Source organism: Coffea eugenioides, chromosome 3 (assembly GCF_003713205.1).
Source record: "Coffea eugenioides isolate CCC68of chromosome 3, Ceug_1.0, whole genome shotgun sequence".
Taxonomy (NCBI): domain Eukaryota; kingdom Viridiplantae; phylum Streptophyta; class Magnoliopsida; order Gentianales; family Rubiaceae; genus Coffea; species Coffea eugenioides.
The window spans coordinates 17,327,609-17,348,189 of NC_040037.1; the positions used below are offsets into that span (position 1 = coordinate 17,327,609).

At 33.9% G+C, this 20,581-nt stretch overlaps 2 protein-coding genes across 2 annotated transcripts; both read right to left on the reverse strand.

The window, feature by feature from the left end:
- Positions 1 to 371: 371 nt before the first annotated feature.
- LOC113765327 (COMPASS-like H3K4 histone methylase component WDR5B) lies at positions 372 to 1,865 on the reverse strand. The gene is made up of 2 exons (XM_027309462.1): positions 1,070 to 1,865; positions 372 to 884 (listed from the first exon to the last, which is right to left on the reverse strand). Exons 1-2 carry the CDS (start codon positions 1,736 to 1,738, stop codon positions 597 to 599), a joined length of 957 nt encoding a protein of 318 aa, XP_027165263.1. The 5' UTR covers positions 1,739 to 1,865; the 3' UTR covers positions 372 to 596.
- A 6,651-nt stretch (positions 1,866 to 8,516) lies between these two features.
- On the reverse strand, positions 8,517 to 12,166 carry LOC113765403 (probably inactive leucine-rich repeat receptor-like protein kinase At3g28040). The gene is made up of 2 exons (XM_027309567.1): positions 10,290 to 12,166; positions 8,517 to 10,193 (listed from the first exon to the last, which is right to left on the reverse strand). The coding sequence occupies exons 1-2, from the start codon at positions 11,861 to 11,863 to the stop codon at positions 8,705 to 8,707; spliced, it is 3,063 nt and encodes a 1,020-aa protein (XP_027165368.1). The 5' UTR covers positions 11,864 to 12,166; the 3' UTR covers positions 8,517 to 8,704.
- Positions 12,167 to 20,581: the final 8,415 nt, after the last annotated feature.

Sequence of the window (20,581 nt, forward strand, 5' to 3'; positions counted from 1 at the left end):
CCAAGGTAAACCCTTTTTCATTGCCGAGTAACCTAAGTATGATATTCAATTAGCAATCAAGACTATGCATGGTTACATCCAATTTACTGTAGATTCCATTACTTGGTTCAGTATGCATGAGATGATCAAACTTATTTTAATCTGATTTGGAAGATCCATGCTATTAAGTCGGGATTGATTTGTAAACTCATTTTTGGCAGAAAGGGAAGTCCTGTGCTGATGCTTTAGCCAAAAATAACGTGAATTTGGAGATAGGTGTTACTTTGTTACCAGATCCAACCTTCATTAGGCAATTGTTAGCTTCACGTCTTGTGGGTGCGACCCACTGCAGATTTGTTTATGTATAAGTAGCTACTTCTGCAAAGGTCATGTGAAGTTGAAGATACCAATTGAACACGGTAAAAATAGCAAGAATTATTTTGTCGGTCCAAATGGAGTAGAAGATGAAATCCTATGTAGCATTTAAGCAAAACCTAATAGAGTATCAATAAAGACACAAAGCCTTATAAAGCTCAAATTTTCAACTGCAATAGTATTTGTACATTTACAGGATTGGACGATCAAAACTGACCTTTTTAACTATTGTCACAAGTTCCTTAATCTTGAACCCATATCCTCAGACTCCTATCATTATCAAGCCCAGCAGAAACAATCATGTTCTCAATGGGATGGCAAGTGACCGAGATGACAACATCAGTGTGCCCTTCAAGCTTCTGAAGCATATTCTTTCCTTGCAGATCCCAAATGCAGACGCATTTGTCCTCTGAACCACTGACAATGTACTTCCCATTTGTGACTGAGAAAGTAGGCGCTATACAATATAATCTATTCACATGGCCGGTGTACACTTTCAAAGACTTCCCAGCTGCATAGTTCCACAACCTCTGCACCCCCAGCCACCAGAAAGAAAAGACCCAAGTCAAATTAATTATCTCAATTGAACAGAGAGAATCTAAACAACTTCATAACTATAAACTAAATGAATGATCTCCATTCTACTTAAAATAGAGTAAAAATTCTATTGATTCTTAGATGATACCAAGTAAAACAGGAAAACATTTACACTTACAAGAGTATCATCCAAAGTGGCGACCAGAATAAACTTGCCATTAGGTGAAAACTTTGCGAAGGACACCGCCGGAACCTTATCATCAATAAGCGTCATAAGGCACGAGCCACTTGCGGCATCCCAAATCTTGCAAGACCCATCATGACTACCCGAAACTATCAACGATCCGTCCCTATTAAAATGCACAGATGTGACGGGCATCGAGTGGGCCCGAATTACATGAACCGACTTGCCCGTTTTCACGTCCCATACCCGAACCGTTTCGTCGAAGGAGCCCGAAACGATGAGGTTCGACTGGGGGTTAAAATTGACGCAGAAGACGAAGTCGGTGTGGCCGCGGAGAGTTTTGACGCATTCGGCGGAGCGTGCTCGCCAAATGCGGAGGGTGCGGTCGTCAGAAGCGGAGCAGACGTAGGTGGAGTCGGGGGACCAGGCCAGGTCGGAGACGCCGTCGGAGTGACCGATGAGGCGGGAAATTTGGGTTAGGGTTTCAGCGGACCAGACAATTAGGGTTTTGTCTAAGGAAGAGGAAGCGAAGAGCTCGCCGTTGTTGGCGAACTTCACGCACGATATAGCCCGCGTGTGGGAATTGAGAATTTTCTTCAGCCGATATGGGCGGTATCCCGGCGCCTGAGACTGAGACTGATTGCTGCTGTTGTTGCTTGCCATGTAAGGATCCGACTGTTATAGGGCGTCCGCCGGCCGGCGAGCGGAAGATTTGCCGAGAGTGACGGCCCCGGAGCTTTTCCTTTTGTCTTTCGTTTTTCTCCCGTCAAAAGGCCTGAGCTTTGAGTTTGAGCATGTGTATTTGGAAACCTTTTTGTGAAGTTTTGTGACGGGTTAAACTAGCACGGACCCTTCCCGGGTAAAAATCTTACTTCGGATCTTTTCTCTTTTTTTTTCTATCTTTTTAATTCCAGAATCAGGTAGGGTTAATGACACTTTGGGGAATACACACTTTACTTCCTTCAACTTTAAATATATATATGGAAAAATGACTTATTTCATCCGTTACATTTAACAAAAATATTCTTTTCGTCCTTCACTTTTAAAACAAAGCAATTTGGTCCCTGACATTTAAAAATTAAACCTATTACATCCCTGAACCTAATTGTCAATTTGAATCAAACCATCCAATAACCCAGTAATAAATTTCGGAGATAGAATTGATAGATCATATTCACATGACATTTATTGAACCAAAAAAAATAAAAAGTATATCATAAAAGGTCATTCTTTGTCTTGGAATAATAGGATTTCTTTTTTGGGTAAATCTTTTCATGTACCGTTAGTATATACGCTTGTGAGTCTACATGTATATCATAAATACAAAATTTGGTGTTTAAATTTAAATTGAAACGATATGACAAGTACATAAACCCATCAGTGTATACAATGACAATGTAGGAAAGATTAATTCTTCTTTTTTATGTTATAATTTTTTATTTTTTATTTTTGGTTTCATTAAATTTCACGTGAATATCAAGTTGAGTTAGTCAAGTGATCTACCAATTATACCTCCAAAATTTGTAATTATGTTGATAGATGGTTTGATTCATATTGAAAATTGGGTTCAGGGATGTAATAACTTCAGTTTTTAAATGTCAAGGATGAAATTGCTTCGTTTTAAAAGTGAGGGACGAAAAGAATAATTTTATAAAATATGAGGGATGAAACCGGTCATTTTTCCTATATATATATACAGATTTATAACATTTTGCCCCCCTGAACTTAGGGGTAGTTACTGTTTACCTCCTTCAAATGTAAATATATACATTTTACCTCATATATACTAGTCAAAGTTAGAAAAAAAAAGGAGTGCTATGATATTATTACCTTTTTATTCATGAAATTATCTATATCTTAGGGTCTGTTTGGTTGGAAGTAAAATGTTTTCCTTGAGAAAATATTTTTCGTGGAAGTAATTTTCCATGAAAATCATTTCCCTTTCAGCATTTTCAGGTGTTTGGTTAGCTTATTGAAAATATTTTCTTATTTCATTTTTCTGGTGTTTGTTTAACTTTTGAAATATTTTCACTTTTATCTCTATCTTTACTTTCTGCATATTATAACTACATACTTCTTCCCATGCAAAATAAAAAAATTTATCTCATTGTTTAACTTTAAAAAATCTTGGAGAAATGTATATATGAATAAAAAATATCTCCTTAAGCAATAAATAAATTGCTGTTCATTTAGTGTCAAATATCAATCACATGCAATGCTTATTATGACATATATCTTGCATTCTCACTGCTGAAAGTTTCTCTAGAAAAGAATGTCCCTATTATACATAATTAATTACTAGCATAGGATGAGCAGGATGAGGTTTTTTTTTTTTTTTGAATATACTAGGGGAGGGTTGGGTGGTACGGGGGAGGGAGTGTAAGGGAGAGGTCTTGGATTCGAGTCCTCCTGTTTACACTAAAAAAAAAAAAGAATATACTACAAGATGTTTTCAGTAAGTTTGGAACATACTACAGGCGGGATGCATGCATTTCGGAAAACAACTTCAATAAGTTTGGAAGGGAAGTTGTTTTCCATAAGATGAATGAAAATATTTTACATAGGAAAATGTTTTCAGTAACTTTTGTGCAACCAAACACGGGAAATTAGGAAAATATTTTCTTGGAAAACATTTTCACCCGAAACAAACGGAGCCTTAGTCTTATTTCTTTTCATTACTAATAAATATAATCTTCTCTATTGTATCAACTATAAAACAATATCAAAAAAAAAAAGTTTACATTTAGTTTATATCCTTAGAATTTTTCCTATTGGAGGAATATTCACTTTTATGTATGCTTTGTTCAATTTACTATACTTTAAGTCAAACAAAATGGATAAATAATACAATAGTAAGTTAATCACAATTTCCAATTTTTTTTAAAAAAGAGGTAATACTAAAATTATTTTTTAAAAAGTTGTATTTATTATTTTAGTTTTTATGTGAACTTTTAGGCTAATATTGTTGTCATTTTTTGTTGATGTATCATAACAAAATTAAATTTGATTTAATCTCCATTTCCTTCTCTAAGTTTAAAAATGAGACGCATCAGCCATTTTTAGCAATTTTGATTAAGAATTTAATATTGGATTAATTTGAAAAATAAAAAAGACAATAATATTTGTTTAAAACTTAAAATAAATTAAAATAACAAAAAAATATTTTAAAAAAAAAAGAAAAAATAAGTTTTGTATTATCTCTTTTTTTAAAAAAATGTATTTGTGCTTAATTTAGTGTTGTGTTATCTATCCTTTATGTTTGACTTAAAGTCTAATAAAATGAACAAAACATATATAAATACAAACCTTAATCCAAGAAGAAATATTTGAAGGATATAATCTAAATATTAACTTTCTTTAGTTATTTAGTTTGATATTTTTGTCTCATTGATAAGATAGAGAAGATGTAAGTATTTTAGCACTAAAAGGAAATGATATTAAGTTATAGATAATTTCTTGAATAAAAGGGCAATAATGTTATTACACTTGCTTTTTTTTTTTTTTGTATTTATAACTTTGACTAGTTTTAATGGGGTAAAGTGTGTATATTTAAGGTTGAGTGGGGTAAAGTGTGACAATGCCTAAGTTGTTATATAATTCACATTTTCCTAGTAGACTTTGAAGATTGGTGTCCCTGCATCTGATCCACAAATTTCTTCTTTCGCTCAATCATAAGTTTTTCCCATTTTTCTTCAATCTGGATTTGTCCCCTATCAAGATTTCTCATGCATGGCTGCATTCTACCATAGCAAGTGTTTTCCTTGTAGATGGACCAGGCTAGATTTTTTTTTTTTTTTTGTGTTCTTGGTACTTAATATCTCGATTCTACTTTCAAAAATTCCTTACGTTGAGGTTGTTTGCATATGGAGTTTGGATTTTTCTTACGCCGAATTTGAACATAATTGAAAAAGAAAAAAGAAAAAAGTAATTTCTGCTTATAGTTGTATCAAAAATTTGGATATTTGTTCTTTTATTAGAAACTTGCAAATTGTCCTCTTGTTGTGTGTCAAGTACTTCTTGATCTTCAACGGCCTATATATTTTTGCAATTGGAATGCTGAAAATGAAATGAATGCAGAAAATTGGGCAGTTTTATGCGATGAACTTGGATCTAGTGGATAGGAGAGTCCTCCTCGCTACCTAATTCAAGGTTCAAATCTTAAACTTGACAGTTGCCGGTGGGAGAAAAAAAAAAGTAGTTTCAGCAAAGTGTACGTGCATTCTGCCAGGTCCTCATGTGGTTTTTGGTTATAAATTTTGCTGGTTTAATCACTGTTAAATTGGCAGCAGTCATGAATTCGGAAATATAGTTTAGTTTTGGTTCCAAAAATTTACTATCTACGCACTTCAGGTTATCAGAATGAGAAACAATCCCTTACCTAAAAGTAACAAAGTTCATAGGACTGATACTACCATATCGTCACTCAATATTTAACCTTCTACTAATGTTTCTTAGTAGCTATCTTCCTGCTTATGTTTTAAGTTTAATGTTTTGCTCGAGTCAGAGCTGCTATGTTTGGCCTGTTCTATTAGGGTTATCTTCTTTGTTTCTAGGTGAAGCTGAGATGTGGTTTAGGACTGCCAGGCCTGAATACAAGTAAAAAGTTGTGCCTCCATTCTTTTGATTCAGAACAGTAATACATGGATGGATGCCCATTTTCTTCACATATGATGACTTTGTAGACAGATTACATGGTTATTACCATCTTGAAAAATAATTTATTGCATCAAATTTAGGGTTCCAACTTATAAGGTCATTTGTAGATCTTGATAGACAGAAAATATGGAGAATTATGGTCTTCCGTTATTGGGTAAAGGCTTGCACTGGCAGTCAGGGGCGGATTTATGTTGGGGCACGGGCCTTCACTGTCTCCCTTAAATTTTTATAATACCCATAAAAATTTAATATAATTTTAAATGTGTCCCCCGGAGTTTTGTGTATCCATTGATTTATATGCTCCTAAAGTTGCCTTTGATTTTACCTGTTGTTACAACTACCGTAAAAAGGGTTTTTTCAGTTATGAATATAGTGAAGAATAGGTTACGAAATAGAATGGAAGACACTTGGATGAATAATTATTTAGTTACTTATATTGAGAAAAATATACTTCGTAAAGTTTAAAATGAAAAGGTTGTAAACCATTGTCAAAATATGAAAACTTGTCATGAGCAATTGTAAATGGTTTAGTTTGCTTTTTGAAATAAAATTATTATTACATTAATAATTTTGAGTTTGTCTTTTTATATTTTTCATTGAATATATGTATCATTTGTACTTATTTGTACTTGTAGGTGAATATTTTTTTTCTTAAAAAACTAGAAAAAGAATAGGTAAAAAATTTTAGAATTGTTTTTGCCCCCACTGAAAATTTTTTCCAGCTCCGCCACTGCTGGCAGTGCAAGTTGGTAGCACCTTATTCCTATACAGTGTTTAAAACCCCAAAGGAAAATGAATTCTTCAAGTCCATCTCTTGGTATTAGTCAGTCCTCGATTTGTATCCAAAGAATGTCCAGTTTTGTGCATGCAATATTGTTGTTTTACAGTACCTTTGCATTTTTCTCTTTAGCCATCATGAATTGTGACCTTGGCATTGTCTCCCTCCCTTGCTTCCTGGAGGTAATTATTTCTTTTTCTTTGCACCACCAACTTTGTTTGTGTGGAAGTGATTTGTAGGGAAGCATGGAGCCCCTGGCAACATTATTGCTGAATTTTGGTTTCAAACAAGCATGGAAGATCAGATGTTGCATACTTGTACGCGAATAGGATACACGTGTGAATGAAGGACTTGGAATGCAAAGCAGTCCATAATTGGTGAGAGGAAAACTTTCGTGCTGACCAGCTAGCTAAAATGAGGTTGAAGTTTTCAACAGGGGTGACAACTTTCTTGTGAGCCTCTGTACAGCTAAAAAGAAACTTTGAGAAAATGGCCAATTTCGTCTCTAATTTTTTTTTTTGGTGTTGATTTAGTTCCTAATTTTTATTTCTGATCCATTTAATACTTGAACTTATTTTGCAGCTCTAATTAAAGACCTTTGCTATAACACCGCTACCTAAAACTGATTTGGCTCCTAATGGACCAACTAAATAGGGATATTATGAGAACGTCACTCATAGGACTGTAATAAAATAAATAAATTGTACTAAAAATCACCAGATAAAACTTTTGAATTGTGTAACAAATCACCAAATAAAACTTTTAAAAGTTTAATGTTGTGATTTTCTACATGATTTACTTGATTTATTACAGTCTCGTGTGTGATGTTCCCAAAATACCCCTTTTAACTTGGCCAATTAGGAACCAGATTGGTTTTAGGTGGTAACCCTGCTGTGGAGGTTCTTAATTTGGAACTGCAAAATAAGTTCGCATATTACATTGATTAGGAATAAAAGTTAGGGACTAAATTGGCACTAATGAAAAAGTTTAGGAACTAAACTGACCATTTTCCCAGAATGAACTTTTATTGTGAAATAGGAAATATACTGCAAGGGTTTGTTTAATGCAAGATATGCGAGTATCAGGGATTCAGCCTGATACATATACTTACACCACGTTGAAGGATACATATTGCAAATCTGGTGAATGGATCAAGGCTCATGAACTTTTGTGCAAGACTTAAACCGACTATTGTTACATTTACTGTATAAATGGATTTTGTACATTTGGCATTTTAGAAGATGGTGAAAAGGTGAATTATTCTTGGTCTACTAGCAAGAGAATGAAATTTTTTCATTGCTGGATTAATTGCTAACACCCTTTTTGATAGGAGCCTATTTTGAGCTTGCAGTTTCTATAGTTTATAGGGTTTATGTGTCACCCAAACTTGAACTCAAGAGAAATGATTATTATTTGAAGGCAATGTGTAATCATTGATAAAAATAAATAGTGGGGGAATGCGAGTAGCACGACCGGGACTGGTAAGTCCGTCTTTACGGTAAGGTCCGTGTTCGACCTTGCTGTGGTAAAATTGCTGACATCCTTGGGCAGGGCTCTGCTGGCCTTAAGGGGATTTGTCTGGTCAAATAAAGAAAAGGTTGGGACACCCCCTAAGTGAAAAAAAAATAGTGGGGGAATGCCTAACCTGTGGTTAAAATAAATTCCTAATGATGGCAACTCCAAAATTGGTCAACAGATGTACATTTGAGTACTAGCCAACTATTTTTGCTTAACTATCTTAATGCTAGCTATTACATCCAATTCCTTTTTCTTTTTCTTTACTTAGTAATAAAACCAAGACAAAAAAAGATGGAGTTTAAATTGCCTACATAGAATTAACTGTTTACACATCATAAGATAAATTTTGAATCATTTTCATTCTTATTAATTTAGGATGAATTTTCTTGTTTAGTTTTGTTTTGCATTGTCATTTCCTTTGAATTTCCAATTCGAATTCACTTTCCATTCCCTCACTGGTTTCATCCTTCCAACCAAAAAAAAAAGGTGCTGCTAATTACTTTGTAATACAATTGCAAACAAGTGATAGTAAATAACATCATCAAAAGAAAGGGAAATTAACAACACAAAATAGTGGTAGAACCTCAGGAGGATAAGATTTTACTACATTTTCCTGCCCAAGACAGATTAGAAAAAAAGGGTAAAATGCTTCATCTGTTGATCATGGATTAATCTTCTTAAAATGCTTCCATCCTCTGTGGAAGCGGGGTCTTGATGACTTGCAAAATTTGCACCACTTCTGCCATGGAAGGCCTACTCGAAGGTATCTGAGAAGTGCAGACAAGGGCTAATTTTAGAACTGGCAAAACCTCATCCTCTGGATAATTCCCCATGCTAGGATCAACACAATCCAACGCATTCCCTTGTTCAAGCAAGACTCTAACATGATCACTCAGAATCATAACATTGTCTTCTCCATACTCTACAGGTCTTCTACCAGTTACTATCTCAAGGATCAGCACTCCAAAGCCGAAGACATCGCATTTTTCATTGACTCGCAAGCTCTGGCATGCTAATTCAGGTGCAACATAGCCTAATGCACTCTGAAATCTGCTGCTTATCACATGTTTATCGAGCTTCGTTAGCAGTCTTGCCAGGCCGAAATCTGATATCTTGGGATTCATATGTTCATCAAGAAGAATGTTGCTAGGCTTTACGTTGTAGTGAATTATTGGTGGACGGATTGAATGATGCAAATGAGCAAGTCCCTTTGCTGTTCCTAGCACAATCTTGAATCTGGTGGCCCAAGTCAGGGGTGCAGCTGATGGTGGCCTCTCGTGAAGTTTCGCCTGTAAGCTTCCTTCAGGAGCATAATCAGAAACCAGAAGCTGCAACTGAGGAGTCCAGTAGTATCCTCTGAGAGGAATCAGGTTTTGATGCCTCGCTCTGCCTAAAGTTCGGACTTCTCGATCAAAGTCTTCAGGATACTCCACTATATTTGATGTCACCAGTTTCTTGATAGCTACAACCTTTCCTTCCCCACCCAATGAAGCCTTGTAAACGGTTCCGAAGACTCCTCCCCCGATTTCGGCTGCCTTGTTCAGTATTGATTCAAGACTAGAGCTAATCCAATCTGGAGAAGATTTTGAGTCGAACAAAATGAGCTTCCCTGCGGCTACACTGCCAGACTTTGTTGAACTTGAGCACATGCTTTCTAGAGCGTTATCAACGAAGGCAAGTTTTCTTCTAGCAGAAGCATTAATTAAAGTTATAACCATCACACCAACAGCTATCACAGCAGCTGCTGAAATTGCAACAATGGCTGAAACACTGAGGAATCTGTGATGCCTAAAACTTCTTGTACTTCTTGAAGGCTCATCGTCTTGGTTCTGATCACCTCCATGATTGCCATAAGCATATGGATCAAGAACTAAAGGCTTTGGAACATTCATTTTGCAAGGTCCCCTCAAGAGGGGAGAGCAAATACCCAAATTTCCTTCCAATGCACTCTGATCTAAGTTCTGAAATATGCTCCCAGGCCCAGCAGGAAGTCTACCAATGAGCCTATTGTAGGATATGTTCACTGCAAGAAGATTTTCCAATTTTCCAAGATCTTGAGGTATCTCTCCACTAAGTTGGTTGAATTCCAGCTTCAGAATCTTGAGCTTCTTCAACAGAGAAACAGATGGGGGTATGGGACCTGTTAAGCTATTGTAGGATAAGCTCCTGCAATAGAGAGTTGTAAAGAATATTCTTATCATTGAAGAAAATATCAGGAAATAAAAATAAAAAAACTGAATCTTGGATAGATCAAAGACTTACAACAAGAATAGGGATGAACAATTGCCTATCTCATTTGGAATCGGCCCTGTCAATGAATTTTCATCTAGTTGAAGAATTCGTATGCTTCCGGAATCACATATATCTTCTGGGATTGATCCAGTTAGAGCACTGTTTCGAAGATCTAACACAGTGAGATTCTGGTAGTATCCAATTTCTGGGGGCAGTCTTGACTGAAAACTATTCCATGACAAATTCAAGTATCTTAACTTGGAATACAACCCCATTTCTGCTGGTAAACCTCCTGTTAGATTGTTCCCCGACAAATCTAGCACTTGGAGAGACTCAAACAGTTCACTCGAGCCAGATGGAATTGAACCAGTGAGCTCATTTCTTGACAAATCTAACTCATTCAACTCCATGTCAAACAGGCCTTCTGGAATGCTACCATTGAGGGCATTTCCACTCAACTGGATCACTGAAAGGCTGCCACACAAAGCCATGGACGTGGGAATGTTTCCTGTTAGTCCATTATTCGACAAATCAAGAAACTCCAATGCATTCATTTCACCAATAGACATTGGCAGTGATCCCTGTAAATTGTTGCCTGAGAAGTCCAAATATTCCAGGCTGCTCAGCTTGTTAATCCACTGAGGGAAATCTCCATCCAGAACATTATTTGACAAACTAAAAAAGTTAAGAGCATTGAGTCTCTGAAGTGACTCTGGAAGTGCTCCAGTGAAAAGATTATGACTGAAGTCTAATGTACTTAAATGTGGACAGAATCCAATATCAGTTGGTATTGATCCAGAGAAGTGATTTCCTTGTAACAGAAGCTCTTTCAAGTTATGCATAGCTGAAATGCCAAACGGTAATTGTCCTGATAGCTCATTATTCGAAAGATCCAATGTCCGGAGCCTAGTCAAGGATTGAAACATTTCTTTAAAATTTGGGTCACCAGAGAAATGGTTATTGGACATGTTCTGATGGTTCAAGTTTACGCATCTAGACAGGGTTGTGGGAAATGCCCCTTCAAGGTGATTTCCAGCTAAAGAAATGAACCTTAGCGATTGACAGTTTTCGAATAAATCATCAGAAATAGGCCCTGATAATGAATTCTCTGATAGGTCTAGGAACTGGATTGAGCTCATGTTTGCAACAGAAGATGGAATGTTACCATTGAGGTTATTCTGACTAAGGTTAAGTCTTTCTAGGCCAGTTATAAGAGCAAACTCTGGACTAATACTACCAGTTAAATTGTTGTTTGACAAAGAAAGTACCTTCAAATCCTGCAATTTTTCCAGGCCTCTTCCCATCTTGCCTGATAAGCCTAATCCATCAAGGGATACTTCAGAAACTCTGCCATTTCTTGGATTGCATTTTATGAACTCCCACGCGCATGGGGAGCTGTCATCTTCACTCCAGGATTCTAGATGGGAAAATGGATCGTAAATAGCTGACTTGAAGACAATGAGGCCTAGAACATCATCATTGAGTGGTAGAGAATCTTCAGCTTTACAAATTCCTAGTATTGCTATTGAAAGAAAACAAAACAAGAATAAAGGTGATTGAAACTTCATCATCCTTCTTTCCACTTCTCTGCTTCCGACCAGCATCTAAGTTCAGTTTTGCATTGCCAAAACACTGTAGTACCAAATTAAGTCTGCAAAACTTTTTGACTTGGCACAGAAAGATACTGTACCAAATCTGAATCAAAGCTGCATCAGCTTTTGTCACGAGAAGAGAGAAAGAGGGAGAAAGGAATACTGATGGGTGGTGATATAAGATAGACGATTAGTTACTGGTTTGGGGTCTTTTGCAGCGATAAAAGGAGAAACAATTCCCAACGGAATAAAGACGCATATATGAAGACCAGTAGATCATGACAAAACAGCCTCTTAGACATAGAATACTTGGAATTTTGCATGCAACCTTTGAGGCCCAACTGTCTCAAACTAGAGAAATCTCAAGAGACATGAGGTGTGATATGTGGTTTCAAGATATAAAATGCACCATCTTATTTACTTTCAATGTTCCATTGATAATTAAATACTACGTCATATGGTAAATGAATATCCTATACATTCTACTTAGTTTCGATATTCCATTGACAATCAAATATTACGTTATATATTTCATAATTATCTCACACATTCATTATAATATCATGCCATTTCTAAAGTTCCAAATATTATCTGAAATAATTACTGTAGCACTTTTTGCGACGTGATGTATATGAGATAAAAATTTGATTAAAAAGTTAAAAGATGTATTGAAAAATGTGTTTGTAATGCAAGTAAATAATTTTTGGCAGATAATTCATATCCAAACACACATACATCATCAAGAAATTTTGTGTATAGGGATTTGAGAGTGATCGGTTCTTAAGGTTTTGAGACAATGAAGGTGTAATAAATTTTCCCTGAGATAAAAATTAAGTATTTATGTGAGATGTCACAACAGTTGATAATGTTACACTTGATTTTGCAATTTGTGTTATTGTGTTATATATCTAACAAAAAAAAAGTCCCTTTCTTACGTTTCTAATATTCATAACGCAGTTACAATTTGAAATTTTAACCAAGCACATAAGGTCCAGAATTCAGCAAACCTGTACTACATATTAGTGGTAAAGTTGCAGAGAGGATTCAGTGTGGTTGGAATTTGGCACGATTATGTCTGGCTGTTGAAATATTTCTATTATCCGGTATACAATTACATTACATTATTTTGTATTTGAAGTAAAAGTGATGTACACGAATAAAATATTTAACATATATTTAGTATAATATAATGATGTATTTGTACACCAAAACTTTAAACATGTACAATAACCGGACGAAACCGCACAAAACATAAAGTTGAATGCCACATCTAAAATGTATACAGTATACACCAACCTCGTATATACGTTGACAGATTTAGATGCATAATATATCATTTTAATTTGAATTTAAACATCTTATTTACATATGTGGTATATATTTAGACTCGCTAATATATACACGGTTAGTGTATTAAAGATTTAACCCATATTTATCAGTTCAGAGTTTTCATTTCTTGTGTTCAATGACACTTGATTTGTATCTTGTTGATTAAAAAGAATTTGACAAAACAGTTGTTTCAAGTTAATTAATTACTACCATGAATTGGGTAAAAGTTGACATGTTGTTGGGCAAATCATAGCAACATAATTGGTACTTGTTTAATATTTACCTTTTACTTTACAACAATGCAACACCAAGGAATGAGATTTGAGATTTGAAGTTTGAATTGGAGGAATAACAAAGGATGAAAAATCCAAGGAGAATGTTATGGTTGTCTGCACAATCAACAATTGGTCCAAGATAGACTTCTGCCACATTCCCACCACCAAGTCCCAAGGTTAACTCACTTTCTATTGCCCATTTCTTGCAAATCATTTGTCTCTTTTTTTGTCATGAGCTGCTCGTCCTTTCACTTTCTCTTCTTACCATACAAAAAAAAAATTGCAAATTTTTTTGCATATCCTTTTTTTGTAGTGGTACTGACCACAAGAATTTCTTGTAGTTCGCTATTAGCCTTTTGGTTAGGGTGACAAATAGATTCAGAAATAAAAGAGAAAATGAGAAAAAATTCACATGATCCAAATTGGAGTCACGGGCCATGCCTTGATCAAACTGCAGTGCAATAGAGACCAAAACCTTAAGAAAAGTAGCGGTCCCATATCTAGTCTTTGCTTTATCATCTTGTCGTTGAAATTATAAATCCTGATAATAATTCTGTGCAAAAAAATTTGGCTCTATAGCTCCCATTTTGCATGCTTCAATTCAATCCAAGCCATGCCCATCTCTCTATCATTTCAGAATTTCTATTCTTTGCAATCAGGGAATAGGATAAACTACCAAAAAGAGGCGCATTAATTATTAAAATTCTCAAATCATTATCTATTTTTTAAATTGCACATGATTTCTCAAAAAAAAAAATTTGCATTTTTTGTCTAAAATTTTGACATAGAAACCACTTTTATTCTCTCTTTTGAAATTTATTGATTTAACACTTCAGAACTTACATTATTCCAAAAGAGCCCACCTACAAAAAGCGATTGTAAATTACGATATTTTTAAGTGATAGACATGAATATGAGAATACTTAAAATCAAGGAGGTTGGTCGAACGAGCTTTTACCAAACCAAACTCGATTCACGTATCGAGTCGTTTAGTTCATTTTTCAGTCCTAGTTTTGCCTTCACCAAATATACATAATTAGTAAAGTATTTTGAAAAAGTTCCTCATTTTTTGCAACTTATATAACTGCTGAGAATTTCATTCAGACGAATTCAAAGTATTCAACTGGAATATTGGAATAGTAAAGGTAAATTACCACTGGCAATTTACCTTTTTTTTTCGAGGAAATTTACCATTCCATCTCATCTAGATAGTTTTAGGTTTTGCGTCTACCACGTATACACGAAAACTCAATGGTAAGCTACTCTAAATTAGTCCGATTTTATGTGACTTTATATGAGCACTGAGAAATTCGATCAAACAGAATTGAACTGTCATTATGAAATCTTGGAGCAGCACAGGCAAAATACCATTAGCGATTCTTCATGTCATGCCTGACAGCATTGTAATATCCCACCTTAGATAATGTCAAGCTTTGCCTTCACCAAACATACATAAATAATAAATAATAAGGATTAATCTTTTCTATACTGACATTGTATACACTTTCAATTTTGGATGAATGATATGTGATATAAATTTAATAGTAATAATGTATACACTGTCAGTTTATATAAAATTTACTCAAATAGTAAAGTAATCTGAATAAATCAATGAGAAAAATATAAAATTCTCCAAATTTTGGACGAAAACAAATTTGCTACCCAAGCTTTCAATATTTGAGCACACTTAATACCCTTGATAGTTTTTTCCTAAATTATTGCTAGAAAAAGTCACGTAATAATCACATATCCAGCAACTATTATATAAAAAAATGCCAAAATATGTAAAATATCCTTTTGATAAAATTATTAGTCCTTAAACGAATTAGTTAGTGTCAGAAGGATATTTAACGTGATACTTAGTATCAAAAGGATATTTTACGTTTTTTGGTATTTTTTTAATATAACAGTTGTCAAACATGTGACTATCACATGACCTTTTTCGATAGCAATTTGAAAAAATTCGTCAAGGGTATTAAATGTGCCCAATAGCTGAAAGATTGGGTACCAAATTTATTTTTATCCAAAATTTAGAAACTAAAACCGCTCATGTGCTGAAGTTTGGATATAAAAACTGTATTTCTCTCTAAGTCACATTTTGCGCGACGCATATGAGTGTTGAAATTAGAGGAAATTAAAGTATTACATTAAAATCTTGGAGAGGTAAAATTCAACTAGCAATTTGTCATGTCATGCCTGATAGCACTGTTACATCCTACCTAGATAACTCCAGATTTTGCAGTTCACGACACACACATCAATGGTAAAGTGCTGGGAATTTCAACTAGACCAAATAGCAGCTTATGTTAAAATCTTGGAATACTAATGATAAAACACCACCAGTGATTCGTCATTTCATGCCTGACAGCATTATCACATCCTACCTAGATATTGGCAAGTTTTTCCAAAGACTGTTTTTGCAGGAGTAAGGAGGAGGTACAGCCAACCACTGGGCCAATGGCTCAGTGGCCATCAGGGAGGGACTTAAGTCACTCCTTGGGCTGTAGGTTGAGGGTTCAAACCTCACCTGCAGTGAAAAAAATCTAAGGGTTGTGTCATAGTACTCTCTTAGTTTAGTTGGGTCTGTATATCCACTAGCTCCCACCACAGCCTCCTTAGGTTCCCCCTCCCCCTAGATTAGGATAGAGTAGGTTATACAAATGTATCGTTACTGACAAAAAAAAAAAAAGGAGGATTAGGAAAAGGAGGCAGGTATAGCCGTAAATTGATGATATTTGATAAAAAAAAATAAAAAAAAGATGGTATATAATTACTGGATAATGCCAATCCATGTAAAAGTTTTAGTTAAAAAAAGTGTAAAAGTTTTAACGTTAAAATATATGCGGTTCAAATGGAAGTGACTTAAGTGTGTATGTGGGATAATTTTTTTAAAAAATAGTGTAAAATTTTTCTAACGTAACATATGCAAAATAAAAAGTAATTGTAAATGTGTTGATAATATAAATAAATAAATTTTTTCAAATAAACTACTATCCAAACCAATAGATTTTAGGGTGGACTCCCCCCCCCCCTCTTTTTGTGCTTGAACTACATATACTAAAGAAGTTATAAATGTATGCTATATATGCATAAGTTGAATTTCAAATTTAAATTAATATTATATAGTATAATTTAAATATGTTAGTACAAAAAAATACATTAACAATGCATAAAAAATTTTCCTCTAATATATTTGTAGTTCAGATGGGAGTGACTGAAACATTAGGATTTCATGCTCCCCCCCCCCCCAAAAAAAACTTTTTTGTTTCTTGAACTACATATGTAGCTTTAAACATTTAAATTTTTGAAGACCCACCTTTTATTATAGAAGACTCTATCTAACAATTTTCTCATCTTGTTGTAATATTTGATTTTCACACTATTGTAGATTAATTGTGATCTCATCCTAAAACAATCTGTTTCATGCTATAAAATTAGTTTATTATTCTAAATTCATCATAATTTCCCTACAGCTATTTTTTCTCATTTAGTAATGTGCTCCATAGATTGAACATTTATCAGTTCTAGAATAAAAATCTCTAGTATTAAACTAACCTATTTTATCCTGGATAGTATATAACCAGAAATATACGAAAACCTTTTCATCAGTCAAAATATTTGCATTTCACCTCCATTGCACCAAAGGGATCAAGGTACACCCTTTCCTTGATTTAATAAGGTACATCAAGAAAGTGACTGAGAATTGATTTTGAGCACAGTTAGGGAAGATTATAGTATCATAATCAATGTATTGAATCGTTATTAAACACAACCAACAATATAATGCCCCAATGGCAGTCTAAATTTTCCCTTGGTTCTCAAGATTACTCATTTGGATTGCAATTTTTCAAAGAAAAATTTTACCGTTTCCATAATCACATTTCTTAATTATCTTTTTATTTCATATATATCAAATCGCTACTATACATATATATATATTTATAGAAATTTCAAAAAATAGCAGTCCAAACGAGTTCTTATATTTTTGTGATTGTAAACATCTTTCCTAGCTACATACTAATGCTAATAACAAGTTCAACATTTTAACATCAAAATAAACCTACTGATCATCAAGGGGAGAACTTGACATAGTTAGAATACCAAGGAATATCAATCAAAAAGTTGGAAGAGATATAAGACAAGTTGGTACAATTTCAAAAGCTTTTATGTTTAATAATGTACTAAGTCTTACCATTATTTTTAGAGTAAATCTTATACATAATAACAGTATATATACTATCATCGTTGAATGCATGATACACCTGTAAAGTTGAATTTTAAATTTAAATTTTATATAGTTATCATTCATACACGATCAGCGTATAGAGGATTAATTCATATTTTTATCAAATTCTTAGTGTAATTTTTCTTTCATTTTTTTAATATAAGAAAAACATTTGATTGATCATGTGTGAAGCCTATCATATCAGCTACACAAGTGGAGTGGGTGGGGCGTGTCCGTTTCAAAAAATAGCAGTCCAAACGAGTTCTTATATTTTTGTGATTGTAAACATCTTTCCTAGCTACATACTAATGCTAATAACAAGTTCAACATTTTAACATCAAAATAAACCTACTGATCATCAAGGGGAGAACTTGACATAGTTAGAATACCAAGGAATATCAATCAAAAAGTTGGAAGAGATATAAGACAAGTTGGTACAATTTCAAAAGCTTTTATGTTTAATAATGTACTAAGTCTTACCATTATTTTTAGAGTAAATCTTATACATAATAACAGTATATATACTATCATCGTTGAATGCATGATACACGTGTAAAGTTGAATTTTAAATTTAAATTTTATATAGTTATCATTCATACACGATCAGCGTATAGAGGATTAATTCATATTTTTATCAAATTCTTAGTGTAATTTTTCTTTCATTTTTTTAATATAAGAAAAACATTTGATTGATCATGTGTGAAGCCTATCATATCAGCTACACAAGTGGAGTGGGTGGGGCGTGTCCGTTTCCTAGTCAACTTTCTGTCTTTATTGTCTTTGCCTTCCAATCTCACCCCAAAGCACATGCAAAGAAAGAAGTTGACAAAACTTTTGAACATGGACTTTTTGGCTAATTTCCAAATAGTGTCATTTCACGAGAAAATGGACTATTCAAAGGTATACTTTTATGCATTTCTGCGTGAATTACATCCACGCCCCTGCAGTTTTTTCCAAAGAGTTAATTACCCTTTACCCCCTAAACTTGGGCCTTTATAGCACTTTGCCCCTTGAACTCCTCCCTACCTATATGTACATTTAAACATTTTTGGAAATTATCTATTCATACTTTATAGAATGTATCCTAATCAAAGGTGTCAACCACAATCCAATTATATTGATTTGTCTAAACTAACCTGCTAATAAATAGATTTGGGTATATAATGAATTTTGAATGGGTCTAAATAAATTATCCAATTGAACCCATTTAATGGGTTCGGTTATGGTCTGATTCGCTCACCCATTTATACCTATTTAAAAGTAATTATATATTTAAATTCAATTTTTAGTGGATCTGAAGCAGATAAATTTGAATTTCTTATCAATCTAATAATAATAAAATGTCATCAAACAACATGCAATAAAATAAAATAAAATTTCAAGTGAGTTATAAATGGGTAATTAGATATATCCATCCATACCCATTGATTAAATGGGCATAAATGAGTGATTCATTACCCATACCTATTCATTAAATTGGTATAAATGAGTGATTCATTTTGAACAATTATTAAATGGGTATAAATGGATTAACCTAATTACACCTATTACCCAATTATAACTCGCCCAAACCCACCCGAGCCACATATTTTGACACCGCTAATCCTAATATAGAAAGTGTGTGTGCCAGTTTGTGTTTATCTGTAGATGAGGGAAGAAATAGCGCGCATAAATATAGAGGACATGTGAAATTGAGTCAACATTACTATACTCATTAAAATTCAGCAGATTAGGTGATAAATTTTGACTTAAAAATTATTAGACAAATTATTTGGTGTCTAATGTATTCATTGATTGGAAATTCTAAATCAAATAGGCATTTAATTATTGAAATTTAAATAGTTGATGGGACTAACAAATACCAACCTGTACAGGATTTAAATAGACGTTTGGTAAATTAAATCCACACTACTTGGTTCTATCAGAATCATAGGGATCTATTCTTAGCATACTGTACTTCACATGAATGTCTTAGTTTGGTTCATATTCATGGGTATTGTTCTTACTTTCTTCTACTGTTGTTTACCATTGATAATTGAAATGTAAATTTGTAAAATTGTAACTTTCTTTCAACAGACAAGAAATTATCTGGAATCCTAAAGAGAGATAAATATGTTTCATCCTTACAATTTTATGTAAAACATAGGCTAGCCTATTGTTGAAAAAAATATGTTTCATCCTTATAATTGGTGTGCCCTGAGTGTAGTTTAGTTTTTCCCCTGTAAATGCCTATTGTTGGAAAAAACATAGGCTAGCCTATTTTAGTTTATGCATAAATACCTGAGATCTTTTGCTTTGGAGAACTACTTTAGAACCTTGGATGATTCTGTTTGACTGTATATAATAAATTACAACTAAAACCATCTTTTCAGTGTTTCAGGGTTGGTATTGTAAGACCCCCATTGCACTTTTTGTCATATTTAAGAAATCAAAAGCATTAGATAATACTAAATGGGAATTGCACTTTTGTCATATTTCAGGATTGAATGCATTTTATAATACTAATGGCCAATGTAAACAAATAGAATTACTGCAACTGTCTCTCCTAGTCTCCTTTTACTCAATGCTTGGTTTGAGCTTGTTTGGTTTGTCCAGCATGTATTCACTCAGTTGCTTGAGGACAGGCTAAAAGAGGACACAATTTTTTTTTTTTTTGAAAAAAGAAAGTGTTTCTCAAAGCAGGTTCAGAAGCCTGTTGAGCCATGGTAAAGTGGAAAAATTTTAAAGAGTTTTGTCAATGAAAGATCTTGTATTAAATCCCAACAATGTGTAGGTTGCATTCTTGCTAATTTAGTCTGTGTGGTTGCAAAACAGCAGCCACTGGTGTGCATTATTTCTTTTCCCCTTTCTTTGGAGAAACAGAAGAATAGAAATATGGAACTTTTGGCACTGGTGTTGGAA

Bases quoted from the DNA above. Each gene is read 5' to 3' on its own strand.
- LOC113765403 (XM_027309567.1), bottom strand. From the start codon at position 11,863: ATGCTGGTCGGAAGCAGAGAAGTGGAAAGAAGGATGATGAAGTTTCAA. The intron at 10,194-10,289 runs GTAAGTCTTTGA...TCTCTATTGCAG, and splicing joins TGTTCATCCCTATTCTTGTT to GAGCTTATCCTACAATAGCT.
- LOC113765327 (XM_027309462.1), bottom strand. From the start codon at position 1,738: ATGGCAAGCAACAACAGCAGCAATCAGTCTCAGTCTCAGGCGCCGGGA. The intron at 885-1,069 runs GTAAGTGTAAAT...CTGGGGGTGCAG, and splicing joins CCACTTTGGATGATACTCTT to AGGTTGTGGAACTATGCAGC.